Source organism: Lissotriton helveticus, chromosome 3_1 (genome assembly GCF_964261635.1).
Source record: "Lissotriton helveticus chromosome 3_1, aLisHel1.1, whole genome shotgun sequence".
In the NCBI taxonomy this organism is placed as follows: domain Eukaryota; kingdom Metazoa; phylum Chordata; class Amphibia; order Caudata; family Salamandridae; genus Lissotriton; species Lissotriton helveticus.
Genome location: NC_136061.1, coordinates 466,944,669 through 466,972,368, shown reverse-complemented (window position 1 = coordinate 466,972,368; position 27,700 = coordinate 466,944,669). Strand labels below are relative to the sequence as shown.

Sequence of the window (27,700 nt, the reverse complement as noted above, 5' to 3'; positions counted from 1 at the left end):
TTCATACAGCTGTATAAACTTGGTTTTGCCAGGACTAAACGGCTGTGGGAATTAGACTTTGGGGGGCTGTGGCAGGGGCCAGAGACCCTCTGAATTGGTCTCAGGGGGTACCCATGGGTTCTCCCTTTTCATGCATGCACGGTGTGGCAGGCACCATGGGTTGCCTGCCACAGGGTGCACGCTTTTCCCCACCCACCCCTTTTCATCCTGGGTACGCGCGTGGCACACAGGCTCCCATTGAGGTCGATGGGAATCCAAGCGGAAAGAGCACGTGAGCTTTCCTACCGAGAACAGAATCGTTCCTACAGTCGAGGAGATTCCGACTGTCGGGAGGAGACTTTCCACCTGACATCGTAATGACCCAAGTACATGTCCCCAAGGTCCAAATTCATATAATCCTATTTCACTGTTATGTTCTGACTACCACATATACACTTATCTTTGCCCCTTAAAGTCAAAAACGTTATTACCCTGTTGGTGAAACTTTATCAATATGTGTTCCTTCTAGGCTGAAATACAAATGGACATAGCAATCTAGCTGTTGCTCTTCTTCAATTAGCAGAGGCTGAAAAACACCGCAATAACAGACACTTTTCAGACCCATTTGAAATGTCTTGGGACCCTCAACAAAGACAGTATCTATGCATGGCTTGCCATTTATACTTGGACCCATATTTGCAACTTATGTTGAGTAGTGTACACTTTCTTCCAGTGAATTGATCAAATCAAAGTTATGTCCTATGCTGATAACCTATTGGTTGTGACCTAAGGGTGTTTAGACAGAACATTGGAACCAGCATTATCGTGGGACAAAATATTGCGAAGGTAAGTTTCTATAGCTAAGTACAGTTTTAGTATATATAACTCCACATATGTGTACCTTGAAGATATACGTATTTTCAAGGTACATGGATGTGGAGTTAAGATACTAAATCTATACTTACCTATTTGTTCTTACCGTCTTGATATGTGGGTCCTCAATTTTTTTGACACAATGTTCTGTCCGCCCAAATGTTTGGTTCCGATATTCTGACAGTGATCTTACATACTGTCCTATTGCTGAAACCCCAGCAATGGCGGCTATCACTGTTCCTTTTGGCACGGTTTTGTGATACTAGTTAAACATTTGTGAATCGCATCTTCCACATACTGGTCCTTTGCTATCAGACAACAAACACTTCACCATGTAACTGATGTACATGGGGATGGGGATATGACTGAATACAAGCAGTGATAATTTGAGACCAATTACCCATGCACCTATTCTGAAGGAGACAATGACACGTCTCAATAAATGGGAGTAACTTCCTCCTACAATTTTATGGCAAGCTAATTTGATAAAGATGATTTAGTTACCTCAGTTCTTGCCCTTTTTACCTGCACTCACGATATATCTCCCAGTAACTTTTTTCAAATATGAAGAAACTGCGGTTTTTGCTTTTGTCTGGGTCCATAAAACAGGCCCAGATTTGCCTGCTGTTTTTTCCACTCCTTCTGTAAATTCTCCAAATTCGCTGACTTACTACTGGCTGAACTAGCCACTAAATGAGCTAAATAGGGGCACGATATTGCTGCTGTCTTCTTGTGCGCTAGCATTTCTATTTCAACCCTACCGCCTTTTGATTTAGTTCAAGTCTCTGCCCCTGCTAAACATCTTAAAAATGTAAAATGTAACATTATCATCATTCTGGCATTGGCTGTGGGTGGTCTAGGGTGCTAGGTGCAAAAAATGTTTTTAAACAAAATGTATCCCAAACATTATTGAATGACAACATATTAGCCGAGGCCTTTAAGTCACATGCCAATTCTGCATAGCTGTCTCCAGGTTTTAACTTTTGCATTAACTATATGATCAATGCACGCTTACATAATTAATTAACAATTTAATGTGATGTCCCGAATTATGAGCAAATTAGTATGAATCAGTTACCAAAATATGTTTGCTGGTCTTTAATTTTTTTTAATATAGCCTTATAGCCCGCCGTAGAGGGCTATACCGGTTATTAAAGGCCCTCTCCAGCGTTAAAGGCCCGAGCCGAAGGCGAGGGCCTTTAACAAGGGAGAGGGACTTTAATAGCGGTATAGCCCATCTAGGAAGGGCTATAAGGCTATTAGAACATTCTGTCACTAGAGGGCAGAATGTTCTAACAAAAAAAACAAAGCCTTTTAGGAGCGTGAGGGGATTGGAATCCCCTCAGGTTCCCTGAAGCCTTTGTTCACAGCCTGAGCTGTGAACAAAGAAACATTGGAATGTTGGTGCTCCAGGCTTATACCAGCCATTATAAGCCCAGAGCACTCCATTGTTTTCAATGGAGCTCCCAACATTCCAATGTTCTAAATTCCCATAAAATATTTTTATTATGAAATCGTAGTAGCACTGGATGGCCGATTTAAAAGGCTGGGATGCCAAATGACCAAACTGGCTAGGAATGGAAATATATTTTGATACACTTAATTAATTTTTGAAGATGGGGCTTACCACCTTTTCCATTACCAAGTTTAGATCACAGTACTGTCTAAGTTATTTTAATTTCATATTAGAGTGCCAAACGTAGTAAATGGAGGACAGGATAACCAATCTAGTGGCCTAGGTATCATCCATTAAAAGTTTAACATAAACGTATGTTTTCTAGTTGTCCAGAAATCAAGTCATATTGAGATTCAGGTTTGTGGAAAAATATGGTGTATAGCAAGCATTCGGTGCTATATGGGGCTCAATCAATTGTGATGGTATTACAGTAAGAGAAAAAAATAACATTGTTTATCTCAGTGATTTGATTGCATGTTTACAGTTGGTCCAACCATGGAAAGACTCCACATCTCTATATGAGCACAGGAAGCATTAAGAAATTCAGGCAGGGACGGGTGATGTTTAACTCTATTGCCTTGGCTACCAGATTATGGACGCAAATGGTACCATGCACAATGGGTAATATTAGCTGTTTGTTAGTTTTAGTGGACCATAATTCTAGCTATGTTAAAATAAATATATATTTGTGTGAGACTATGCACCTCATGTGAAGGCATTTATGCTGGATATGTTACAATAAAATATACACATAATAATTACTAAGAAGGACAGTCCATAAAAGTGGAATTGCAGCCAGATGTATGACTAATACATTTTGCAACTCACAAATTGCCATTTTTAGTGACTCGCAATTTGCGATTTGCAAAATGAAAGGTATTAACGTGTTCCAGACACATTAGTGTTTCCCAATGGGGTCGCAAATGACCTGCCTTAACTATATTCATGAGGCAGGTCTCAATTTGCGACTCATAGGGAATGGGCAATAAAAAAGAGATGGGGGCCTGCTGGAGACAGCAGACCACCATGTCTGTGTTTGCTTTTAAATAAAGCATTTTTTTTAATGTAGCTTGTTTTCCTCAAAGAAAAATGGGATGTAGAAAGATGAAGCTTTTCTTTTTCATATTTTAAGAGTAGGCAGCAGTCCGAGGGACCACTGCTTGCTCTTAAAAAACATTTTTTGCGGCCAGTCACAAAAGGGAAGGGGTCCGCTGTGGACCCCCTCACATTTCGAGTGACTTAACACCTACTTGAAGAAAGCAATAAACTGCAGATGTTTTGCAACTGTATTCCAGATGCAAAACATTTGTACATGCCCTTGCGACTCGCTATTAGGAAGGGAAGCCCGTGGCAAATAACAGGTTACCGACTCGCACAACAGAAAGCGGAAGCAATTTTAGCGGTCTAAAATGGCCTGAAAGCCCATTTGCAACAGCTAAAAATGGTTGTATATCTGTCCCTTGATGCTGTGGGACATGTTCCAATAGCAAATGGGACAGGTAGGCACACGTTGACCAAGTTTGGAAACTCTGAAACCTAGATTTAGCAACGAACTTCATAATCTGAGAAGGTTCAGGAATAGTTCTCCAATTTTACATTCTACATATATTTTGTTTTGCCTCTTTTCTTTAATGTTTCACTGTTGAAACGGCCCTCACCAGACTTCCTGTCCAAGTTTTTTTCAACCACACATTAAATCATATGTAATTTATTTCTCAGTTTTCTCAATTGCCTTTTATATTGTGCCTGTTTGACATTTTAAAAAAAACGTGTGCCTGTAGCGATAATAACTGTATGTAGAAATTATAGAGAACAGCCAAAGCTTTACAAACATTCCAAATATCAAGTGGCTCTAAAACGTTTGCACAACATATGATTATGTTGAAGGAATTTTTATTCTAATTCAGGCCTAAAGAATAAGCAACTTCATATGCATCTCTATGAGAACTATTTAAACAATAAATACTTAAACACAAAAAATGAAAAAGTAAGGTGTTAGGAAAAGCAATCATCATATTGATTTAAAAATGACTAACTAGTGTAAAGGGGATTTTTTTTATTACAAATGAAGCAATGTTCCTTCATTGGAATTTGCTGGGGTGATATCAACGTTATATCATTTTTACAAATCATAGTTGAGACGAAAAGATTAAAAGACAAAAAACTAAATTTTGCAAGTGGCTGAAAATAACAATGTGCTAATTGTACAAATAAGGGTACACTATGGCAACATTTTTTTCTTGTAGTGCATGCACACACAGGCACACAACACAATGGACATGTGCTCACAATGAGTCATTTTAACATATTTTAACAGGCTAAAGGACACTCTTGTCAACAAATACCAAACAATTAGGCAACATTACACATCATTACATAACCCTGTGCAGGCCCAGGATGGTGTGCACTAGCAAAGCACAAGTCAATGTGCAGCAAAAGGTTCAAACAACGTCAAAAGGTTTAATGCGATTTGCACTTCAAAAGAGTACTGGTTGATGCACTTTGTGGATCTTGGTGATAACTTACAATGCAATAGAAAATGATAAGTTTCTACAACCCACTTACCCAGAACTGATGACGGACATAGGAATCACAAGTCAGTGCTAGTAGCACAGAATTTATAAATTGAATAAAATGCAAGGAAAACGTGTATGGAGCAAATAAGCTATTTGGGCTCGATATTTTTGAATACGAAGCAACTCACTTTCACCCTATGTTTCAGGTGAATGTTTGATAAAATGGTTTAATTCACTTTCTTACAGCGACTGTTTAAAATGTCCTATCTACTCGTGTTACTAATTTTCTATGGTTCAATCCTGGTAAAGAGAATGATGTTTCCGGAGCGAACATGATAGGCATCAAAAAAGCATACATAAATGTTGTCAATTGTACCTCTCCTTTTTAATAAATGCTAACTGGTCTTAATTTCAGTCTTGATGAAAATATCTTCAACCGGAGTACTGTTTATTTTAGTATCTTTATCGATAACCCCTTTCTTATAAGCACACCTTTTATTATGTTTCATTACATGTATGACATATGCTTTGGTTTTTGCAGGGAATCTATTCTAAAATGAAAATAAATATAATTTGTAAAATACAAACTATATTCTCTACAACAGTTGGAACTTTCACTGTCATTTAAATTATCTGCCCTTAATGTGGTCCTATATTGCCATATTTTTGTGACATTTACAAACCACTCGGCTTTTGGCTTCATGGTTTATGAATAAGGATCTCAGTTTTCTTTTTTTCAGACTGTATTTATTTTTAAATATGGAGAGCTGATTCATCAGTCAGTCCGCGCACAATGCCAGTCAAGTTCCAGTCCACACACACTGCCAGCCAAGCCCCAGTCCGCGCACACTGGCCGCCAAGCACCAGTCCACACACCGCCATCCAAGAACCAGTCCATGCACACTGTCAGGCTACACACACCACCATCACATTTAGGTTTTTTTAATACAAGAAAGAAAACAAAAACAAATTGTAGGTAGATACAAAACTGCAAACACAAAAGCTGAAATTAAATATATTGCACTAATGCCAACCTTTAAACTGAACAAAAAATATAAAATAATAAAGACCAGGCAGTTCACTTTACCTCTCATGGATGCTCCCAAACATTATTTTTTGTGTGTTACATTCTAAAAACAAGCAGGCACACACAGTGCAGGAACAGAAGTACGTTTGGGGCAGTACATAGGAGTCTCCTTCTGCATACCTCTTTGCCAACAGACTCTACATTGCCTACTGGGAAAGTGGGCTTGAGAAGAATGTGATCAGGAAAGTGATGATCTTTCAATCTAGCAACATCCTCCACCACTCCAACTCTAGGAGCACTTGCCTATTCCACTACAACAAGGCTGCCTATCACAGACTCCTGAAACTGACCAAAAGTCAGAGAACAAACTTTAAGTACAACAAAATCATTAAAGTTTGTCAAGTGGAAAAGATGGATAACCAACGTCTTATACCCAATGAAGGCCTTACGAAGACCTGTGTAAGGTTCCAACCTCTGATCTACTCTATCAACACCACCCATATGCCTATTATAGTCTAAAATACACACAGGTTTGCGTTCTTCAACAACCTTACCCCAAACAGTCACAGATGAAGTCCTTTCATGATGAAGGGTTGTCAGCATGTAGACATCCCTCCTGTCTGCAAACTTCATAGCAAGACTCTACATCTCCTACTGGGAAAGTGGGCGCGGGAGGAATGTGATCAGGAAAGTGGCGATCTTTCAATCTAGCCACTTCCTTCACCACTCCAAGTCTAGGAGCACTTCCCTTTCCCACTACAACAAGACTCCTGAAACAAAAGTCATTGTTGACTCAATAGAACAATCTTTAAATACAACAAAATCATTAAAGGTTGTCAAGTGGAAAAGATGGATAGCCAACTTCTTATACACAATGAAAGACTTACGAAGACCAGTGAAAGGTTCCAACCTCTAATCTACTCTATCAACACCACCCATATGCCTATTATAGTCTAAAATACACACAGGTTTGCGTTCTTCAACAACCTTACCCCAAACAGTCACAGATGAAGTCCTTTCATGATGAAGGGTTGTCAGCATGTAGACATCTCTCCTGTCTGCAAACTTCATAGCAAGGGGTTCCCCGCTATACAACTCACTGCACTGTCCTCGCTTAAGCTTTTGAAGCCTTTTCAGTTAAAGAGGATTGTGCCACAAGCAACAGTGCCTACTTTGACCAATTCCCTGAACAGCTGCATGCCAGTGTAGAAGTTATCTACATATAAATGGTGACATTTGTAAAAAGTCCTCTACCAAGTTCCCACACAATTTTCTCAAGGGGTGTCAATCTTGTAATCGCTACTGGTGTACACCCTGAAACTAAAGCCATATCCAGTCCGATTGTCACACAGCATATACATCTTAATTCGTTAGTGTGCTCTCTTGCTAGTAATATACAGCCTAAAAACCAAGCAGCCCTTGAACAAGACCAAAGACTTATCAACATCTATTTTTTTCCCTGGAGCATAGATCTTAGAAAATTGATCTACAAAGTGATCAATGACAGGCCGAATCTTAAAAATACGGTCGCAATCAGGGTGATCTTGTGGCATTGCTAACCATTATCGACATAATGCAGCATCCGAAGCAGAAGCAAACACCGATCATGACTCATGATTACTGGAAATGTAGCCGTTGCCATTGCCAGCAAGGGACTAGTAGACCAATATGAAGACATTGATGGCTTCCTTATCAAGCCCATCAAAAAAGGTAAATCCAAGTTCTTCAACTCTTCCAGATTTGTAGGAGTCCACTGGTGAGCTCTACAGTGAGGCCTAAGTCTGGCACTGTTGTGCCTCAAATGCTTTTCAGCATACAATTTAGTATGCTTAACATTCTCCGCCAAAAATACATCATCCACAAAAAACTGAAAATAATGTATTAGCCAAAAGGTTTCAGCATCCACTCTACCCCCTGTAAAACCAGTAAAGTCTGGCAATGCCAGCTGCACCATGCCTGGGGTAGCCCATAGGTCAGCTCTTCCAATGGGAAGTCTTGCAGCCAAGGCTGCAGCCCGGATGCCTCTTGCAGGCACATCAATGTCCTCCCCTAAAACAGGCACTTCATCTGCACAAAGAGTGGCTTCATTTTTGATGATTCATAGTGACAAGGAAACTCACTGCCATAATCTTCCACTCCCTCCTGTGCCTCAGATGCAGAGTCAGTCTGTGAATCATGGTAAGGGGAAGACTCAAAAAGCACACTAACAGCCTGCTGAGCTGTAATATTGTGGCTAGCCACAATCCTGACTAAGAAAGGAGACTTTGAAACAAGTCAACAACAACAACCAACACTGTGCAAAATAAGTAATAAACAAGGTGTGGCTTTATCACCAGGATCTATACACTCAAAAATGATATGACTCACTTGCCAGAGACAGCTACACTCACCAGCACCTACTCTGCAGAGACACAGCAAAAACCAATGATATCCCACTAAAAAGAAAAATAAAGAATTATTTATAAGACAGCAAAATAGATATCAAACACATTTGTAGAAAGACTTTCACACTCAGTAAAACAGAAGCTAAACATACTGCTATATGAATGTAAATCAGTCTTGACCCTGGTTGTAATGGGAACAGTCCAGCTTGAACTACAAAGCCAGGTCCTCAGTGGACCAGAAACATGCATCCTGGGACCAGTTTAGGGGCATCACCCATAATCAACAGGGCTAGCTTGAGTCCAGTGGTCCATTGAGCATGGGATTCACATCTGGGCATACCCTTCCCACTTAGGTCGACAAAAGCAAAAGGAAGAAATGATGGACAGAAAGCTGAACAATGCAAACATTCAGCCCAGTGACCAAGATCTGGATGTAATCCATTGTTCTTTTGTCCACCACACCAACCCCATTTGGGCCCAGTCATATGCTCCTAAAGCAGCACAATTTATAGGACTTAGTGGAACCCCTTCCGGGTTGGAATTATCACTGGAACTAAGGTAGGGGGATCCTCCATGGTAGCTAGTACACCTTATTAGAATGTACCGGCTGCCACTCTTTAGCTGATGTGCCCTTTTCTGTTACTTAGAGACTATTTGAAACTGACCTCAGGTATCATATTATAACAAAATACGTTCTTTTATACATGTTTGATTACACAATATAGTCATCATGTATTTACTATTTAGTGACAGCATGAGGGAACACTACGTCAACACAAATATAACAAAATAGATAATAAAACAAAATAGGTTGATTGCATGCCCGAACCTTGCCAACCACAGGATTACTCCTGTAAGGGAGTCTCAAACACCAACTGCACCAGTGTGTTTTATAGCGATAACATAAATGATTGGGGGCTTTGCCTGTTCTTTCTTTCCCCCATTGATATATGGATGCACAAAGAAGTTGTACGAGAAGCATGTACGACACCAGTTTCACATGGATTTCCACACAGTTCTTTCTATTCACTATTTTGAAATTCACACAAGTCATCGAAGTAATTTTGTCAATAATGTGAAAAGTAAAGTGTTCTTTCTACCATTGCATACATGAACAAGTACCTGTTTATATATTCCCTTAGACCTGAATAAGTCTCGGGTTAATCACCTGTTAGAGTGACAAAACACGTGTTGGCTAAGAAGGCTTAAAGATCTTGAATTAAAAACATCTGAAAATATAGACAAGCATCATTGTGATATTGTATGTAACTTTATGTATTTACTTTTGAAAGTGTGCAGAGGATTTGTTTATACATAAAATTGTGTTTGCTTGCCATCTGTGCAGGCACAGCAGATTCAATTCTCACATTTAAAAAAAAAAGCATTTGCAGTTCAATATGTCTCGCATTCACGAGAGTTTAGGCTACTGGCATTATAACTGACAATGACTTTTATTTATCTGTTTAGATAATTAACACATGAATAAAAATACATTGTTATTTACAATGCTAATAGCTCATACTTTTGTAAATGCAAGACCTATCGCATTTCAAAGAAGTGGCCGTCATTGTCACGGGCTGCTTGAAAAGTTAAAGCTGGCATGGTGCGCTGAATATTGCTGGAAATCATGTTGTGCCTACAGTCAGTAGTAGAAACTCATTAAAGAAAGTAGTGCTTACAGACTAAATAAGATGTACCGTGTAAAAACAGAAGTGAAGGGCCAGTCCTCATGGCAGGTTACAAATGAAGACAAGGCGGTAATAAGGAGGGACTAACAAGACTATTAACAAATCAGAAGCCCGCATTTATGAAGGACAATGACAAAAGCCAATGACAAATAAGGGTAGGGAGAGGGCAGCGCTTCAGGTCCATACTCAAATACAGCATGCCTAGCAGATCAGAACATGCACTGCCCAGGCTTGACCTACTCACATCTACCCTCACCCTGATCAAGGGACACATACTGGTAAACCCACAGGTGATGGTACTGCTGCAGTAAGTCAAATATTGCCATAACATTACAAAGTTCTCCGACACTGCTCTTCAATATCTGTATGAAGACGATGCCATAAAACACATTCACTCGTTTTTTACTAATAACCATTAATCTTTGAGATACTTTGAGTGCTAAATTTATTTGGAAGTTTTATATAGCGCGGCAACTGCTTCAGCAAAGAGGCGTCCCGGCGCTTTTAGCTATGTCAACGGAGTACAGGAGCTAGGCCCTAAGAAAGGAATCTAGGCCCTAGGAAATAGAAAAGTTTTAATTGCTTTACGGAAGGACAGAAGGCAGTCTAGACGGCGAATCTGCACAGGGAGGGAATTCCAAAGTTTACCAGCAAGATACTGAAAGGACAGACCCCCAGCTCTGAGGCGCTTCACCCGGGGGACCGTGGCCAGGAGATGCTCGGCCGAGCGCAGCTGGTGTGTGGGTACATAGGGGATCATCAGGTTAGACAGAATCTCAGGAGAGGACCATTTTAGAATTTTGAAGGTCAGACAGAGTGCCTTAAATTGAATCCTTTGAGGCACAGGCAGCCAGTACAGGCGCCACAATGAGCCCGACACAGAGCACGGTCTGGGGAGCCGTAGAAGAACTCGGGCAGCTTAAGAGGCGCGTAACTTCCGCCTTGTTGGCTCCCAATAGAAGTGAGTTAGCGTAGTCCAACCCTAGACAGAATAGTTGCTTGGACTATCAGCTGGCGGGTGGGAGGGTCAAAGAAGCCTAGCATAGGATGCAGACCCCGGAGGAGACCGAAGCAGGTGCCAGCGATCTTCTTGGTATGTTCTTGGAAATCCAGCTTAGAGTCAAATCAAACCCCTAGGTTTTTTGCAGCCAACTTAGGGGTGGGGGCACTGCCCAAAGAATCCGGCCACCAATGTTTGCTCCAAAGTCCCTTGTCTTTCCCCACCAGCAGCACCACTGACTTGTTGGCATTGAGTTGCAGGCAATTGGTGGTCATCCACTGTGTGACCGCTGCAAGGCCATCCAGAAAATGCACGGCAACCCGAGTATGGTCTTCAGAGAGGGACACCACCAGCTGCGTATCATCGGCGTACGAGATCATGGTCAAACCATAGTCCCTTGCAACCGCCGTCAGTGGTTGAACATAGAGGTTAAACAGGACCAGGCTTAATGCCGAGCCCTGCGGAACCCCCTGCTTGATAGCATGAGCATGAGAGAGGAAAGGGGGGCCGCAACCTGGAATGATCTGTCAGATAGAAATGAACGGAACCACTCCAGGGCTGGACCTACCACCCCACCTCCTCCAAGCGGCCCAAGAGGATCTTATGGGAGGCTTGTCGAACGCTGCGCTGAGGTCGAGTAGGATGAGAGCCGCAGTCTGTCCCTCATCCAGGATAGTTCGTAGATGTTAACACAATGCTACAAGCGCGGTCTCGGTGCTATGGCCTGGGCGGAACCCGTTCTGGGAGCGATCTAAGGTGCCAGTGTTGCTCAGGTGGCCAGAAAGAATGATGTTAACGTGGTCTTCCGCAATTTTTGCGACCCAGGGTAGCAGGGATATGGGACGAAAGTTTTTCCGTTTAGTTGGGCCCAGAGTGGGTTTTTTCAGCAAGGGGACCCCCCTCGCTGTTTTCCAAGGCGTGGGCACTACTGCCGTGGTAAAAGAAGAATTTATGATCTGACATACAGGTGTCAATAAAACCGATAGAGCATCTCTGAATTGGGCAGGATTCATGGGATCAGTAGAGGAACCAGATTTGACCCTCTTACTTAAAGTAAGGAATATGTCGTGGGAGATAGGAGGGATAGCTGCTAGGATAGTGGTGGGCCTAAGGATAGCATTTGAAGCGGAGTCCGTAGGAACAGTGGCAAAGGATTTATAAATAGTTTCAACTTTTTGAACAAAGGAAGTGGCTAAGTCCTCGCATTGTTGTTCAGACGTGGTCCACGCAGTAGAGGGATCTTTCCTGGTTTTAAAATCATGGAGTATTTTAAAGATACTTTTGGCAGGATTGTTGCTGGCCTTAATCTCATTGGTGAGAAAGGCCGAACGAACCTGATGTATGGCCTTGTGATAGCGTTTAATCGCATCCTGATATAGCTTTTTTGCCCCAGGGTTTTAGGCCCCTCTCCATGCGCATTCTAGCTTTTTACAGAAGCTGTGCGAAGCAGCCAAGGAGTCATCAAACCAGAGATTAGACTTCGAACAACGCCCTTTAGACTATTTGGCTGGAATCAAGGAGTCTAGAGCATGGAGTATCCAGTCACAGAAAATATTATAGGCTTGCTCGGGGCCAGTGCCTAAAACAGAGCGGGAGGATGTCAGGGTGGAACACAGATCTTTTATATTAAGTTTATGCCAGCAACGTCTGAGAGTGGCCTTGAGGTTAGTTCTAGGTATGACCGTGGAGCGGGGGATGAAGAAAGTAACTAAGAAATGATCAGTCCAACACATCAGGCTAGGTGTCTCAACCAAAAGAGAAGGGATGTTGGAAAAGACCGGGTCAAGTAAATGCCCGGCTGAGTGGGTGGGGCCCAGTACCAACTGTTTTAGTTGGCAAGCATCGAAATCAGGAAGCAAGCTGCTAATTTCGGGGTCATTGAGGTGGTCAAAATGAAGATTAAGGTCCCCAATAAGGCAAAAGTTCGACGCCTGTACGCCAACGGCATTGATGATGGCTACCTTGAAGTTGGAAATGGCTCCTGGGGGACGATAAACTAGTAGACCAGAAATGAAGGAGTGTGCATGAAAGGAGAGAGCAAAGCAGGCACGTTCGCACCCAGCCACGTCCTCCTTAAGGAAAGTGCAGTTGTAACAAGTTTTTAAAATCACTGCTATACCTCCACCTCTAGACTCCCTATTAAGGGTTAAGGTACTAAACCCCAGGGGAAGGGCGAGACCAGGTTCAGCCACTGAGGCATCAGTCAGCCAAGTTTCGGTGATAAAAAGCACATCAGGCGACTCGTCCTCAATGAGGTCGTAGACCTCCATGTAGTGTTCAAAGAACGGACATTCAGATGTAGTATTTTCATGGTAGGTCTGGGAGAAGTGGTGGGCACTGGGGAACGGACACTATAACCACATTTTGGACAGCAAAAAGGACCTTCCTCTACAACCCCCTGATGCAGACCACATTATCCACTGCGCAGCCCAATGGACATCAAGTGCTCCCTGGTGTAACTCAGCCCCCCAGACTGGGAACCACCAGCGTGCCTGGCATCTGGAGACGTCCAGGCACGGACGGGCGCCGCCGGCGTGCCCGCTGCGCGCGTCCGCTGCGCTCCCGTGCAATGAAAGTGTTATATAGGAAGTCTTGAAACCGGGAGAGGGAAAGACTAGCCCACCTCCCTTACAAGATGGCGGCCGTGGGATGGCAAACCGGAAGTGAACAAAGACCCCCCAGGCCGGGCCAGAGCAGTGCTCCCTCCACAACAATCAGCCCGCTAATGGCTGCGGTGGACCCGGGAGGTGCAAAGGCTGCTTCACCCAACTACACAGCAGTTGAGTGAACACACTCGAAATGAACAAAGTTGGTGCCACATCAAACGATTCTAATAAAATGGTGCGGCAGGCCTAACAAGTAAAACAATTCGTTTTTAAAATTAGTAGAAATCACACACACACTAGCAGCACGCGAAGCATAGGGCGAGCGGTTCGCTTCTGCCGTCAGCTGCAGGCTAAATGACTGGGGCATCTTTCCAAGCTGCGTTATTAAAATGAGACAAACGATTAAAGTGGTTTTCGTTAACCACCAAAGTGGTTTGCTATTTCTTTTTTACCCAAAGTTAAATTTTAAAAAGGCAGCTCAATAATTATGATTGAAACCAATAGCATCTTTGCATCAACTATACAAAGGATTAATGCTCACAGGAGCCTATGCAGGGAATCCAGAATTTCAGTGGACCTTGTCACTTATTACATGTACATCAATGCAGCATGAAAGTACAATGTTATTCGATTATTGCACGTTGCCTATAATTATTTCCAAAATGTTGGTAAGTGTTTGATACAATTCTTTGATTACCCTAGATTTCAAATACCTAAGAGTGTTTGCATCATTTGAGCCTTATATTGGACCCACACGCTTCTGCTGCACCTATAGTGCAGGAAACTGCCATGAAGACAACCCTTTGGGGCGATAGGCAATACAGAGCACAATTGCAGCTACTGTACAAACGGTAAAACTACATTTTATTGGTCAACAGTTTGTGATTATCAAAGTCAAACGAGGTTGTAATAATTCTCAGACATAAAAGCAACTTTTTATGACTTTTAAAAAAAATCATCTTTGATGGTAAGCAGTTGAGATATTTGAGAAATTGAGACACTGTTACTGCTGTACTGTGGGAATGACTTGCAAGCTCCTTTCCACACTGAAGGGATAGCGTTGGTGTTGGGCAGTCTCTAGCTCTGTGAATCAGTTGCCCACACTCTTCTTTTTCCCCATTGTTAGTAGGTCTTATGCCTTGTAAATATTGATTGATCAAAAAGGTGAGTTGTTATACCTACCACTGGATTGGTTCATAGTAACACCTGTTGATGACATAACTGCCAATAACCAGGATATCAAGCGTTGTAAAAGCAAGTTACTATGCTTAAAATGGATGCTTATGAGTACCAATTTGAATTCTCTACCAACGTTGTTCATGGCAAACGTTTGTTTTCGAAAACTGCGCCATCCCTTTCAAACTCTGCTGTGGAATTCCCCAATGAGGCATTAAAGGCCAGATATGGAAAGCCATCCATGAAGACATACAGGCAACATGGGCAGAGACCACTTTCTCAAGAGTGAGAGCCAGATAAGGGCAGATCGCCCGCACAGGAGAAAAAAGGGCTCAAGAGCAGTGATAACCAAGAGAAAGTTCAATGTGCGAAACCAACCACAAGAGAATCCAGGTCGGATCACAATATTTTCCATACCACTGATGAGGCCTGCATGACACTAGTAACATTCAGATTTGTATGAATTGATTCTGCGCTTTTTAGCCCAGGGCAGCTGGAAGAAAGTTGGGGTTTGTTAAGCACAGGTAGCCCAACCAACGGTTGAATTGGACTACTGGGGTGTGCATTCAGTGGCAAAGACCAATTCCAATCTTCAAGAAATGACAGATACAAGGCATAAGATGACTCACTACTGAAGGCAGCTCACCTCCCCTGGTCTGCATCTTAAAATACTTTATTCTTCTACTTTGCAGTATGTGTCTCCCTCCCCTACATTACACGTCCAGAGGTACCCTTGGGGACGGAGGGGGTTAATGTGGGGTAAAGGGAAAGAAAGAATAAAATAATAACATAAACACAGACTTAGAAGGGAGAGAGAGAATGAGAACATGGAAGAGAAAGAAAGCATGACAAAGATGGAGACCAAAAAAAGGAAGAGAGAGAAAGGAGATGGGTGCAGGAAAAAGATGAAGGAGAGTTTTGTTTCTGTGACTTTACAGTGTGCGCGGCTGGACGTTGTTCCGTGGGTCCTAATGCAAGCCAGGAAATGGGCCCCTTGGATGCTATTTGAACTGTTAAATACAGGGATAGTCAAGGGTTAGTGGCCCCTCAGGCAGCTAGGGCCAAGTGTCACTGCACCTTCTTCACCAATGGAAGCTACTCCCCTGGCTGGGTGTCCACTCTATCTTCCAGGTCCTGTGCCATGAGGGCGTGGTTTCTGTGTTTATGTGCATGCTGGGTGGGATGTGACAGATGTTTGTTACCCAAGTGAGTGGAGGATAAGAGACCAGACAGGACAGAGGTGCAACTAGTGCCAAATTTCAGGAGAGACTAAGAAAAAATGTTGAGGGGGTCAGATTCTTTCAGCATTAGGCAGAGTGGAGCGGCAGGGTCTCTAAAAAGGGGTGAAAAAACAACATAACCTAATTAACAAGAAAATGGTCTTTTAAAGACCTGTGAAGTACTCGGTTGCGGCTGTGTGTGTGCCCGGGAAGCTGTCTCAGCCTGGGCTGCCACACACAACGGGGGGCTGAAGCCCTTTGAGCCCAATGGGCATTGTGCACCTGTCCATGCAACCAGGCAATATCCTGCAGATGAGGTGCAGCATGGTGGGGGTTGCTGGTCCATGGCCACCCTTCACAGCCAGGGAGTGGCTGCTGGTCTGGACAAAGAACCCTTTGCAGGTAGAAGGCCCCTCGGAAGCCCCCGCAGAGGCTCAGCGCCTCGCTCGACGAGGGGTCACTATTCACAGTGCCAGAGTAGAAGTAGATCGCCAGGTCACCCGCTTGGCCGGCTTCCTCCCCGGAAGGGCTGCCCACATACTGCAGAGTAAAGTCGGGTACCAAGAAGCTACGGTCCTGCTCCTGCTTTAAGGTCAGCTGCTTCGCGAAGGCGTCGAGCTGGTAGACCGTTTTCATTGGCTCAGAGGGCGGCGTGACACCCTGGGATTTATCCCACGACACCCGCACCGGGGATACAAGCTCTTCCTCCATGGTGCCCACGGCAACATGCAGAACAGGTAGAAATGCCAACACGTGTAGCAGGTGATGGCAGAAAGCACCCATTGCCATCAGCGGTATTTCACAAATAATAAACCAATGCAAATATAGGGTGAAATCTCTGGTAGGCAACCAGCTTCCTGAAAATGCACCGCTAGACAGGTTTGTGCATGTTGCAGAAGAGCCACCGCCGGAGGAAGATCCTTCTCTTACCTGGCTGCCAAGACTTGGAACTCCCTCCCCATCCACCTTCGGCTGACCCAGGACCATCTCGCCTTCAGGAAACAACTCAAGACCTGGCTGTTCGAGCAGTAGCATACCCCTCCCCCCAAGCGCCTTGAGACCCTCCCGGGTGAGTAGTGCGCTATACAAATGGCATGATTGATTGATTGATTGATTAATGGGACTATGGAAACTTGTTCCCTCTGCACCCAATCCCGGCGTGTCCTTCCTTGCAACGTCTGCTCCTGCAGCCAGTACAAGGGTTCCCGCACTGATTGCAGGGCCATAGCAACAAAAGTCTTGTAAATTACCAAGCAGTACTTTCCACCTCATTGTACTCCAATGAGAAGGCAGTACTGTCCTGGGTCCCAGAAGAAGGAATCAAAGGGAGAGCTAATGTTGGAGTAAGAGGTGGGGTGCTTGAAATGGAAAATAGAAGTGTGGCAACCCTTAGCAGAGTACCTGCTTGTTTCTGAGAAGTGCCGGTACTCTCCAATTAAAAGTATTGCAGTTCTCTTGAGAAGTGTCAGTACTCTCCCACTCAAAATAAAAAAGTTGCAGTACTCCCTACTGGAGAGTACCGACCCATTTAAAGCACTGGGTCGGATAGAAAAAAACAGTTTGACATCTGTAAAGCAAGTGCTAAAATAGTAACTATTTTAATATAGCCCTTGAAAACACCGTTTTAAAGTGTCAAAAGGCGGAGACGTTGAAGTGAGAAAAATGCCCATGGCATTGGATTGTGGCGGCCATTGTCCTGGCTGCTTTAAAAGTGAAAGTGCGCATGGCGCGCACGTCGGTGAACCTAACTAGGAGAAACGCAATGAAGAAAATTGCACACTCCTGTGTACCAATGAAGTAAAGGGGCCAGTAGCCATGGGAGGGTACAGATGACAACATGGCCGTACTAAGGAGGGGCGAGCAAGCCTCATAATGAATCAGAAGACAGCATTAAGGAGGACAAACACACAAGCCAATGAAAAATATAGGCGGGGTAGTGGGAGGGGCTTCTCTCCCATACTGAACTACCCCAGATCACCCCCGGAACAGTGCTTGCGCGCTGGCTCAGGGCTCGACCTAAAAACAGTGCATCTATAATGGTTTCTCTCCTCATTGTTTGTTTGGAATAAGCCACCGTATCCCTGGAACAAAGAGTATCCTTCAAAAACGTACCTCTTTGGAAAGTAATCTTGGCATCATAAATCTGACTCCTCTAAAGTTCATAACTGTGGAATTTTGCTCACACAGGAGCAGGAATAGTACATCTAGTAAGTAAGTTCAATATGTCCCCTATTTTATCTACTGATGGCATAAAAATAGCAAATATGACCACTCCAAATGGAACACGTTCCCTATTTTTCCTTACATTGGGGCTGGAATAGGAAATCTAACTAATCCAAAGTCCAACACTTTCCGTTGTTTTGCCTACGTTGGAGTGGGAATAGTAAATCTGACCCCCCCACCCCGAAGTCTAAAAGAAATTGCCCTAGTGTTGCTGATATATATATAGATATATATCTATTATATATAGATATATATCTATATATATATACATATATATATGTATTTATATATAAATATTACCTACTGGCGGTCGCCAGTAGGTAGTTATAGTTAAAACCTAGTTTCCATAGGAAATCCGCAACATTCTATTGGGAATAACTTTGGCGCCGGTGGATGAATCTTCGCGAATTTCTCCAAGAAAATAGCCTGCTCCGCTCCACTCCTTCCCTGAAAGATTGGGGGTGATTCGTCAAGTGGGGGGCAGAGAAAAAAGGGGGGTCCCAAAACGTGTTCTCCCCATCAATTTTCCATAGGACCTTTAGCCGGGGCTACAGCCCCAACGGCTGAACGGAATTACACCAAATTTGGCAATAAAGGTAGAGTTCTGTTCGTAGATGGGCCTTTTTGTTGAAGGGTGTAAATCCGTTCAGTAGTTCCTGAGAAAATCAAAAGAAAAATCATAACTATATATTGGAGGTGTTACGGTAAGCTTACGTAAGCTTACTGTACTCTGTACCTTCCCGAGCACGAACTGAATGCTAATTGGCTGTCAACTATCTATCAACACTCCAAACCGGAAAGTGTTGGCAGCCATCTTATGCCTCGGTAGACTGAGGCACAAGAAAGCAGAAAAACTAACATGGAGAACGCAAAAAGGGGGCAGGGTAGAAACACCCTGACCCCCTAGGCCTGCTCAGGGGGTCCAACAAGGCCCCCCAAGGCCCCCCAACCCAAATTGTTTTTGACAGAAATCGCGGGGTACGAGTACGGTAAGCTTACTGTAAGCTTACTGTACTCCGTACCTTTCCGAGCATGAGCTGAATGCTAATTGGCTGTCAACTGTCTGTCAACACTCTAAACCAGAAATTGTTGGCAGCCATCTTGTGCCTCGGTAGACTGAGGCACAAAAAAGCAGAAAAACAAATATGTAGAACGCAAAATGGGGGCAGGGTAGAAACACCCTGACACCCTATGCCTGCTCAGGGGGTCCCGCAAGGACCTTCAAGGCCCCCCAAAATGTTTTTTCACAAAAATCACGGGGTACGAGTACCAAACGAGTACCGTACGCGTACCTTTCCGAGTAAGAGCTGCATGCTCATTGACTGTGAACACTCCAAACCAGGAAGTGTTGGCAGCCATCTTGTGCTCGGTAGACCGAGGCACAAGAAAGCAGAAAAACAAACGTGTAGAACGCAAACAGGGGGCAGTGTAGAAACAGCTTGACCCCCTAGGCCTGCTCAGGTGGTCCCACAAGGACCCCCAAGGCCCCGATTTTTTTCTTTTTAAACCCGGTCTGCTTATTTCAAATTACCCCCCAGGGGGACACAATATAGTGAAAAAGAAGTGTGGGGGTGTCCCCAATCCCCCCCACACTGCCCCAGGGACCACCACCCCCGGGGCAAAGCAACACAGCCCCCTGGCGCATACTGTAGGTTTCAGGTGGGCTAGTTGGCCTCCATGGACCCACAGTATGCAAGGGGAATTGGTTCCCCCTCTGCAAACGCGCCAGGGGGCTGCGTTGCAGAGAGTTGTAAAAAGGAGGGTGGCCTCATTACACCTCTCTGCAATGCAGCCCCCTGGCGCATACTGGAGGTTCCTGGTGGGCTAGTTGGCCCCCATGAACCCACAGTATGCATGGGGAATTAGTTCCCCCTCTGCAAACGTGCCAGGGGCTGCATTGCAGAGAGGTGTAAAACGGGGCATGGCCTCATTACACCTCTCTGCAATGCAGCCCCTGGCACATACTGGAGATTCCTGGTTGGCTAGGTGGCCCCCAGGGACCCCCAGTATGCAAGGGGAATTAGTTCCCCCTCTGCAAATGTGCCTGGGGGCTGCGTTGCAGAGAGGTGTAAAAAGGGGCGTGGCCTCATTACACGTCTCTGCAACGCAGCCTCCTGGCGCATACTGGAGGTTCCCGGTGGGCTAGTTGGCCCCCAGGGACCCCCAGCATGCAAGGGGACTTAATCCCCCAACTTAGAACACTCTACAGCGCGCGTTAGCACAGTGGTGAAGGTAGGGGGTGGGGCTTGAGGTGATGTGTGTGCAAACATGCGCTGAGGCGCGTTTTAAGTTGGGGAATTCATTCCTGTTCAATCCAGAGGTCCCCTAGGGGGCAACTAGTCCAACAGGTATCTCCAGTAAGTGCCACGGAGCTGTGTTGCAGAGTGTTGTAAAAAGGGGGCGTGCCATTTGAATGACTCACTGCAACACAGCTGCCTGGAGCATACTGGAGGTAGATGGTGGGCTAGTTGGTTCACAGGGGACCTCAGGATTGTAGAGGAATGAATTCCCCAATCTAGCTCACTACTATTCCTGAAAAGTTAATGTAACTGTACTTACGAGTAAATTTAATTTCCTTCCATAGGATATCATTGTCTGCTATATGAAATATATATAAATTAAAAAAATATTAAATAAAAAAATATATTACAATTTCAATATTTTTAAAAACATTTTTTTTCAATTTATATAAACAATGTGTAATGTAATTTAAAAAATAAAATATCTAAAGTTAAATAGTTTAAAATAATGTAGTAAATCAGTATAATTTAAAATAACGTAGTAAATCAGTAAAAAAAAATACCAATTAATACATTTAAAAATTATCATTTACAAAACCTTTGAAATTCACTGAAAAAACCATAGGTTTCACACACGTTATAGTTAGGAATTAGCATTTAAAAAACTTTACAAATTCACTGAAAAAACCATAGGTTTCACACATGTTATAGTTAGCTGGACATTTCACTCATACAAAGCCATTGAAATTCCCCCGTTATAGTTAATTTAGCTAACTGTAACCCGCGCGCCCGCAATGCACTGCTGATGACGTAACATATTACATCACTCATGACATGGTCAGTGACAACACTCATGACATCACTCATGACATCTCAAATGACATCAGTTTCGAAACGTGTCGGGCAGATCCCGTACGGAGCGGCGTCTACGAGTGGATCCCCGTCCTCACCTATACATAAACCAAGCTGCTGTTCGCGTGCTACTCAAAGGAGGACACCTTCGAGCATTGATTTATACGCGGCCGTCCAGCCGCGGAGTATGCACCACCCCGGTACCCTGGGGGTCACGAAAGTGAAGCAGCAGTCATACTTGGAATCGAGGACGGGCCCACTTGTGGAGTCCATACAGGACTTGATTGTGTGCTTTCCGGACCACACTTCCCAGAATGCACAGTCTCATTTGAGCCTCCCATCAGTGGGTGTGTTATATATAAAATGGGGAAGTGGGTCGGCGGTTGCGCACACCGCTTCCGTTAAAGCCCCTGAAGAGAAGCACATGGAGCTTCGAAACGCGACGGGCAGATCCCGTACGGAGCGGCATCTACCAGTGGATCCCCGTCCTCACCTATACATAAACCAAGCTGCTGTTCGCGTGATACTCAAAGGTGGACACCTTCGAGCATTGATTTATACGCGCCGTCCAGCCGCGTAGTATGCACCACCCCGGTACCCTGGGGGTTACGAAAGTGAAGCAGCAGTCATACTTGGAATCGAGGACGGGCCCACTTGTGGAGTCCATACAGGACTTGATTGTGTGCTTCCCGGACCACACTTCCCAGAATGCACAGTCTCATTTGAGCCTCCCATCGGTGGGTGTGTTATATATAAAATGGGGAAGTGGGTCGGCGGTTGGGCACACCGCTTCCGTTAAAGCCCCTGAAGAGAAGCACATGGAGCTTCGAAACGCGTCGGGCAGATCCCGTACGGAGCGGCGTCTACGAGTGGATCCCCGTCCTCACCTATACATAAACCAAGCTGCTGTTCGCGTGCTACTCAAAGGTGGACACCTTCGAGCATTGAGATATATATATATATATATATATATATATACATATATATATATATATATATATATTACCTACTGGCGGTCGCCAGTAGGTAGTTATAGTTAGGACCTAGCTACCATAGGAAATCTGCAAAATTCTATTGGGAAGACCTCTGGGGCCGGTTGAGGTATTTGCGTGTAATTTTCCAAACTTTTGGCCAGCTCCGCTCTGCTTCTTCCCTGAAAGTTTCAGGGGGATTCGTGAAGTGGGGGCTGAGAAAAAAGGGGGTCCCAAAACGTGTTTTCCCCATGTTAATTTCCATAGGACGGTCTGAGAAGTCTACAGCCCGAACCGCTGAACGGAATTATGCCAAACTTGGCACAATTGTAGGGACTGGTATGCAGATGTGCCTTTGCTATATTTGGTGAAAATTGCTCCAGTGTTTTTTTTGAAAATTAACTTCAAAAACACATATATATCTATAGGCGTGCTCCGAGCGCTCACAGTACGCGCTACAGGAGTGCGCGAGCGGAAAGCTGATTGGCTGTCGGGTGTCTGTCAACATTCTAAACAGTCCGGAGAGTCCGCCAACTTGTGTCTCGGTAGAATCGAGACACAAGAGGTGAAAAAGAAAGGGGGAAATAATTAAAAGGGGGCAGAGTAGACACCCCCTGACCACCTAGGTTTTCTGAGAGGGGCCTAGGAGGACCCTGAAGGGCAATAAAACTTTTTTTTTTTTAATTTTCGCGGGGTAAGCGCTGGGTGCGTTCCCAGGTACGCTCTCCAGTACGCGTACCCTGAGCGCACCATGGGGAAAAACAGTGTAAAAAATTATAGTAAAAAAATAATTTTGAGTGTTTAGAGGTAGGGTAGCTCTGAAAAGAGCTGCTGTGTTATGTGGGTGTTTTTGTACCTACAAGTAGGTACCAATGCAGAGTCTCATATTCAAGAGGAAAACTCTATTCCCCTCATCTGTAAAATGCACACCATCTCTCCTATAGATGCCTTGCATGTTGTAACGCAAGTTGTTGTGGTAAATGGAACCCATACCATAGTCTCTGAGGAAAGCAAAAACAGATTTATTTACATGTTTCCTTGCTTTCTCAATCTGTGGACAAAATTGGTTGGACCAGTTCCATTTTTGCCTTTGGCATATATTAGAAAATACCAAGGCAGTTTTTGGAAAAAGTGACATCAATTGCCCAAAGATGTCCTTGAAAAGCATTTCCAGACCTACCCCAGTCAAAGTGCCTAGGTCATTTCCACCACAATGCACAATTATAAGGTCAGGCTGTGGAAGATGCATAAAGGATTTTACCAGTGGTATCAATTGGTGGCATCTTAATCCTCCCTGTCCAATCCACAAAATGTCCACATTTGGTAAATCAAGGTTGTAAATTCCTCTGTTGCTTGCAAAGTTTTCACTCCAGAAGACAAAGCTATGACCCACAAACCAGACTTTTGGCATCTTGAGGGTAGATGTGCTTGTATTCAGATGAGTTGTGGAAATGAAATGGCAGTTTGATTATGATAAAAAGTGGGTGAGATTCAGTGCACTTAAAAAACCAGAAATGATTGCTGCTTTCTTAAAAATCTCCACTGAAAATTAGGGTGCATGCTTTTTTTTTTTTAAAGAAGAATGGTCGAGAAAAAGTCATTTAAAGAAACATTGCATTTGATTAGCTAGTACATTGAGAGGTCAAACACCCTTGATGGATTCTTTTGCAACATAGTATGATGAACTTCTGAACTGTTGGGTTAGGAGGGAGTTACCATGGTTACAGGGGAATGAGCACTGGGGGGATGGGTGAATGTTATCTGAGTTTCAAAGTGTTCAAATGTACAACCAATTAAAATGTGCAGTTTGGTTTTGAATTTGTGTGGGAAGAATTTTCATTGGTTATGTAAAAGAATATGGGTCTGAAATGAGAAATAATCTGTGCCATTATTCTGAGGCTCCAGTGAAGGAAGCATTATTCAGAGATTCTGCTTAAGAAAATCTGTTGAGTGTGACTGACACTGTTCTATATCTTCCAAAGCATTTTTAAAGGTGAGTAATGATTCTTTTATAAAAGATAGAGTGCTGTATGCACTATGGGGAAGATTAGGAAGCATATTGTGCTTCTTTATTCTTGCATTTTGTGTCATGTTTTTTGTAATACTGTTTAAAAATAGAATGGTGCATATTGGAAATGTATTTTGAAAATGAGTTAGGTTTCTGCTTTGTTTCTGTAGTGGTTATTTAAATGAGCTGTGCTTTGTGTCAAAAACGATATAGTATGCAAAATGTTTTCGGGAAAAAAGTCTGCTTTTTAAATTTTGGAGAATCATTACACTGACTTTCTGTTTGAAAGAAGAGAAAACATTTTCACATTTTTCAATAATGTCACCTGTGCTTGTAACATTTTGCCTTAATTAGCTTAAAGAGTATTCTTTGCTTGTGTCTCACTTTACTTTGTGCCTGTGTGTAATCTGATATATGATTTATTTAATGAAGATACACTGCTATTAAAAATATGGTAGTATATGTTATTTGAAGGCATGGTAGAGTACATGTAACGTTCTGGTCATGTGCCTAAGATTACACTGATGGATGAATCAAGCTTCAGTCACAGTGTGATCTTAGGCACATGCCCAGGATGTTACATGTAATGAGTAATAATGTTATGTCTTGCTTAGATATAGGTGGACTGTTTTTGGCCTGTAGAGACTGTGAAATTGTATGAGTTAAAACACACATAAAGTAGAGACAGACATGGTAGATTGCATATAACATACTGTTCATCTGCTTAAGATCACACTGTGCGTCAAGCTTGATTTTAAATGGATGTGGGTGAATAATGTGATTAGTTGATGTCTTTAAAAATATGGAAGTACATGTTTTTTAAAGATATGGTAGATTACATTTTACATGCTGTTCATATGCCTAAGATCACACTGATGGGTGAATCAAGCTTCACCCACAGTGTGATCTTAGGCACATGCCCAGGATGTTACATGTAATGAGTAATTAATGTAATGTCTTGCTTATATACAGGTGGCCTGTGTTTGGCCTGTAGAGATAGGGAAATAACATGACCAGAGACACATATACTGCTTGCAGAGACAAACATGGTAGATTACATGTAACATCCTGGTCACGTGCCTAAGATCACACTGTGCGTCAAGCTTGAGTTTAAATGGATGTGGGTGAGTAACGTGATTAGTTGATGTCTTTAAAAATATGGAACTACATGTTTTTTAAAGATATGGTAGATTACATTTTACATCCTGGTCATGTGTCTAAGATCACACTGATGGGTGAATCAAGTTTCACTTACAGTGTGATCTTAGGCACATGCCCAGGATGTTACATGTAACAGTATGTGTCTCTGCCTAAGCTCACACTGATGGGTGAATCAAGCTTCACTCACAGTGTGATCTTAGGCACATGATCAGAATGTTACATATAATGTACCATGTCTGTCTCTGCCAACAGTATGTGTGTCTCTGCCTAAGATCAGACTGATGGGTGAATCAAGCTTCACTCACAGTGTGATCTTAGGCACATGATCAGAATGTTACATATAATGTACTATGTCTGTGTCTGCCAACAGTATGTGTGTCTCTGCCTAAGATTACACTGATGGGTGAATCAAGCTTCACTCACAGTGTGATCTTAGGCACATGATCCGAATGTTACACATAATGTACTATGTCTGTCTCTGCCAACAGTAAGTGTGTCTCTGCCTAAGATCACACTGATGGGCGAATCAAGCTTCACTCACAGTGTGATCTTAGGCATATGATCAGAATGTTACATATAATGTACCATGTCTGTCTCTGCTAACAGTAAGTGTGTCTCTGCCTAAGATCACACTGATGGGTGAATCAAGCTGCACTCACAGTCTGATCTTAGGCACATGATCAGAATGTTACATATAATGTACCATGTCTGTCTCTGCCAACAGTAAGCGTGTCTCTGCCTAAGATCACACTGATGGGTGAATCAAGCTTCACTCACAGTGTGATCTTAGGCATATGATCAGAAAGTTAGATATAATGTACCATGTCTGTCCCTGCCAACAGTAAGTGTGTCTCTGCCTAAGATCAGACTGATGGGTGAATCAAGCTTCACTCACAGTGTGATCTTAGTCACATGATCAGAATGTTAGATATAATGTCCTAGTCTGTCTTTGCCAACAGTATGTGTGTCTCTGCCTAAGATCACACTGATTGGTGAATCAAGCTTCACTCACAGTGTGATCTTAGGCACATGATCAGAATGTGACATATAATGTTCCATGTCTGTCTCTGCCAACAGTAAGTGTGTCTCTGCCTAAGATCACACTGATGGGTGAATCAAGCTTCACTCACAGTGTGATCTTAGGCACATGATCAGAATGTTAGATATAATGTACCATGTCTGTCTCTGCCAACAGTAAGTGTGTCTCTGCCTAAGATCAGACCGATGGGTGAATCAAGCTTCAATCACAGTGTGATCTTAGGCACATGATCAGCATGTTACATATAATGTACCATGTCTGTCTCTGCCAACAGTAAGTGTGTCTCTGCCTAAGATCACACTGATGGGTGAATCAAGCTTCACTCACAGTGTGATGTTAGGCACATGATCAGAATGTTACATATAATGTACCATGTCTGTCTCTGCCAACAGTAAGTGTGTCTCTGCCTAAGATCACACTGATGGGTGAATCAAGCTTCACTCACAGTGTGATCTTAGGCACATACACATGTAATGACAGATATAGAAAGAGAGAAGTGACACACATAAAAAGAGAGATTATGCACATGCATATTGACATGATATACCGACACAGAGTACCTTTTAAGCTAAAAGAGACAAACTGTTGGAAGGCACAGGTGATAGTATTGAAAAATGTGAAAATGTAATTCCTTATTTCACACAGAAACTCAGTGTGATCTTTGTCAATTTTTTTTTAAGTCAGACATTTTACCAGAAAACTTTTTACACAGTAAATCATTTTTGACACAAAGCAAAGCACATGTAATGTAAATCAGTAAGACACCTTTAATTAGAAAAAAGAAAGTATGTCCCTCCAAAAATGTAAGATCTCTAGAAGGAGATGATATTGTCTATGACAATAGACATAGAAAACAGTTATTGACATTCGTAGATGAATGTTTTATAACACAATTATATCTAATTTATTAAAAAATGTAAAAAGGTATAAAAAACTGCTTTTTACAAGAAAAAAAACATAGTTAAGATTGTGGATGAAGCATTCAAAGTGAAAAATAAGTTATATGGATTAGTAATGAATAGAATTCGTACACTAGATAAAGTAATCATTGTGTTCAAATCAAAATGTAAGTGGAAGAGAGTAATTAATCGGACTAATTTTTGTGATGTTTTTTCTGGAGAATGGAAGCATAGTTCAAGTTGTGAGCCATTTTTTAATGAAGAAAGTTACTTTCAGGATAATGATTTGGTGCATGCAGTTGACACCAGTGGTCGAGCATATGAGGTGAAGGACGGTTTTCCGGTTGAAAAAGAAAAGATTGTGCCTAGAAATACAGAAGAG

At 43.0% G+C, this 27,700-nt stretch overlaps 1 protein-coding gene across 8 annotated transcripts in view; it reads right to left on the bottom strand.

Annotated features, from left to right (window-relative positions):
• Positions 1-27,700, bottom strand: part of LOC144822619 (uncharacterized) — a 502,963-nt gene that overhangs the window by 456,445 nt on the left and 18,818 nt on the right. For 4 of the 8 annotated variants that reach the window (XM_078680356.1, XM_078680354.1, XM_078680355.1 and 1 more), the window contains exon 2: positions 8,242-8,286. The exons of 1 other annotated variant lie outside the window; for it this stretch is intronic. In XM_078680356.1, the coding sequence (XP_078536482.1) occupies positions 8,242-8,286 (45 nt within the window). Of the gene's footprint in view, positions 1-8,218; positions 8,287-27,700 lie in introns of all 8 variants that reach the window. 3 more of the 8 variants (XR_013608648.1, XR_013608647.1, XR_013608649.1) reach the window with 1 other exon arrangement.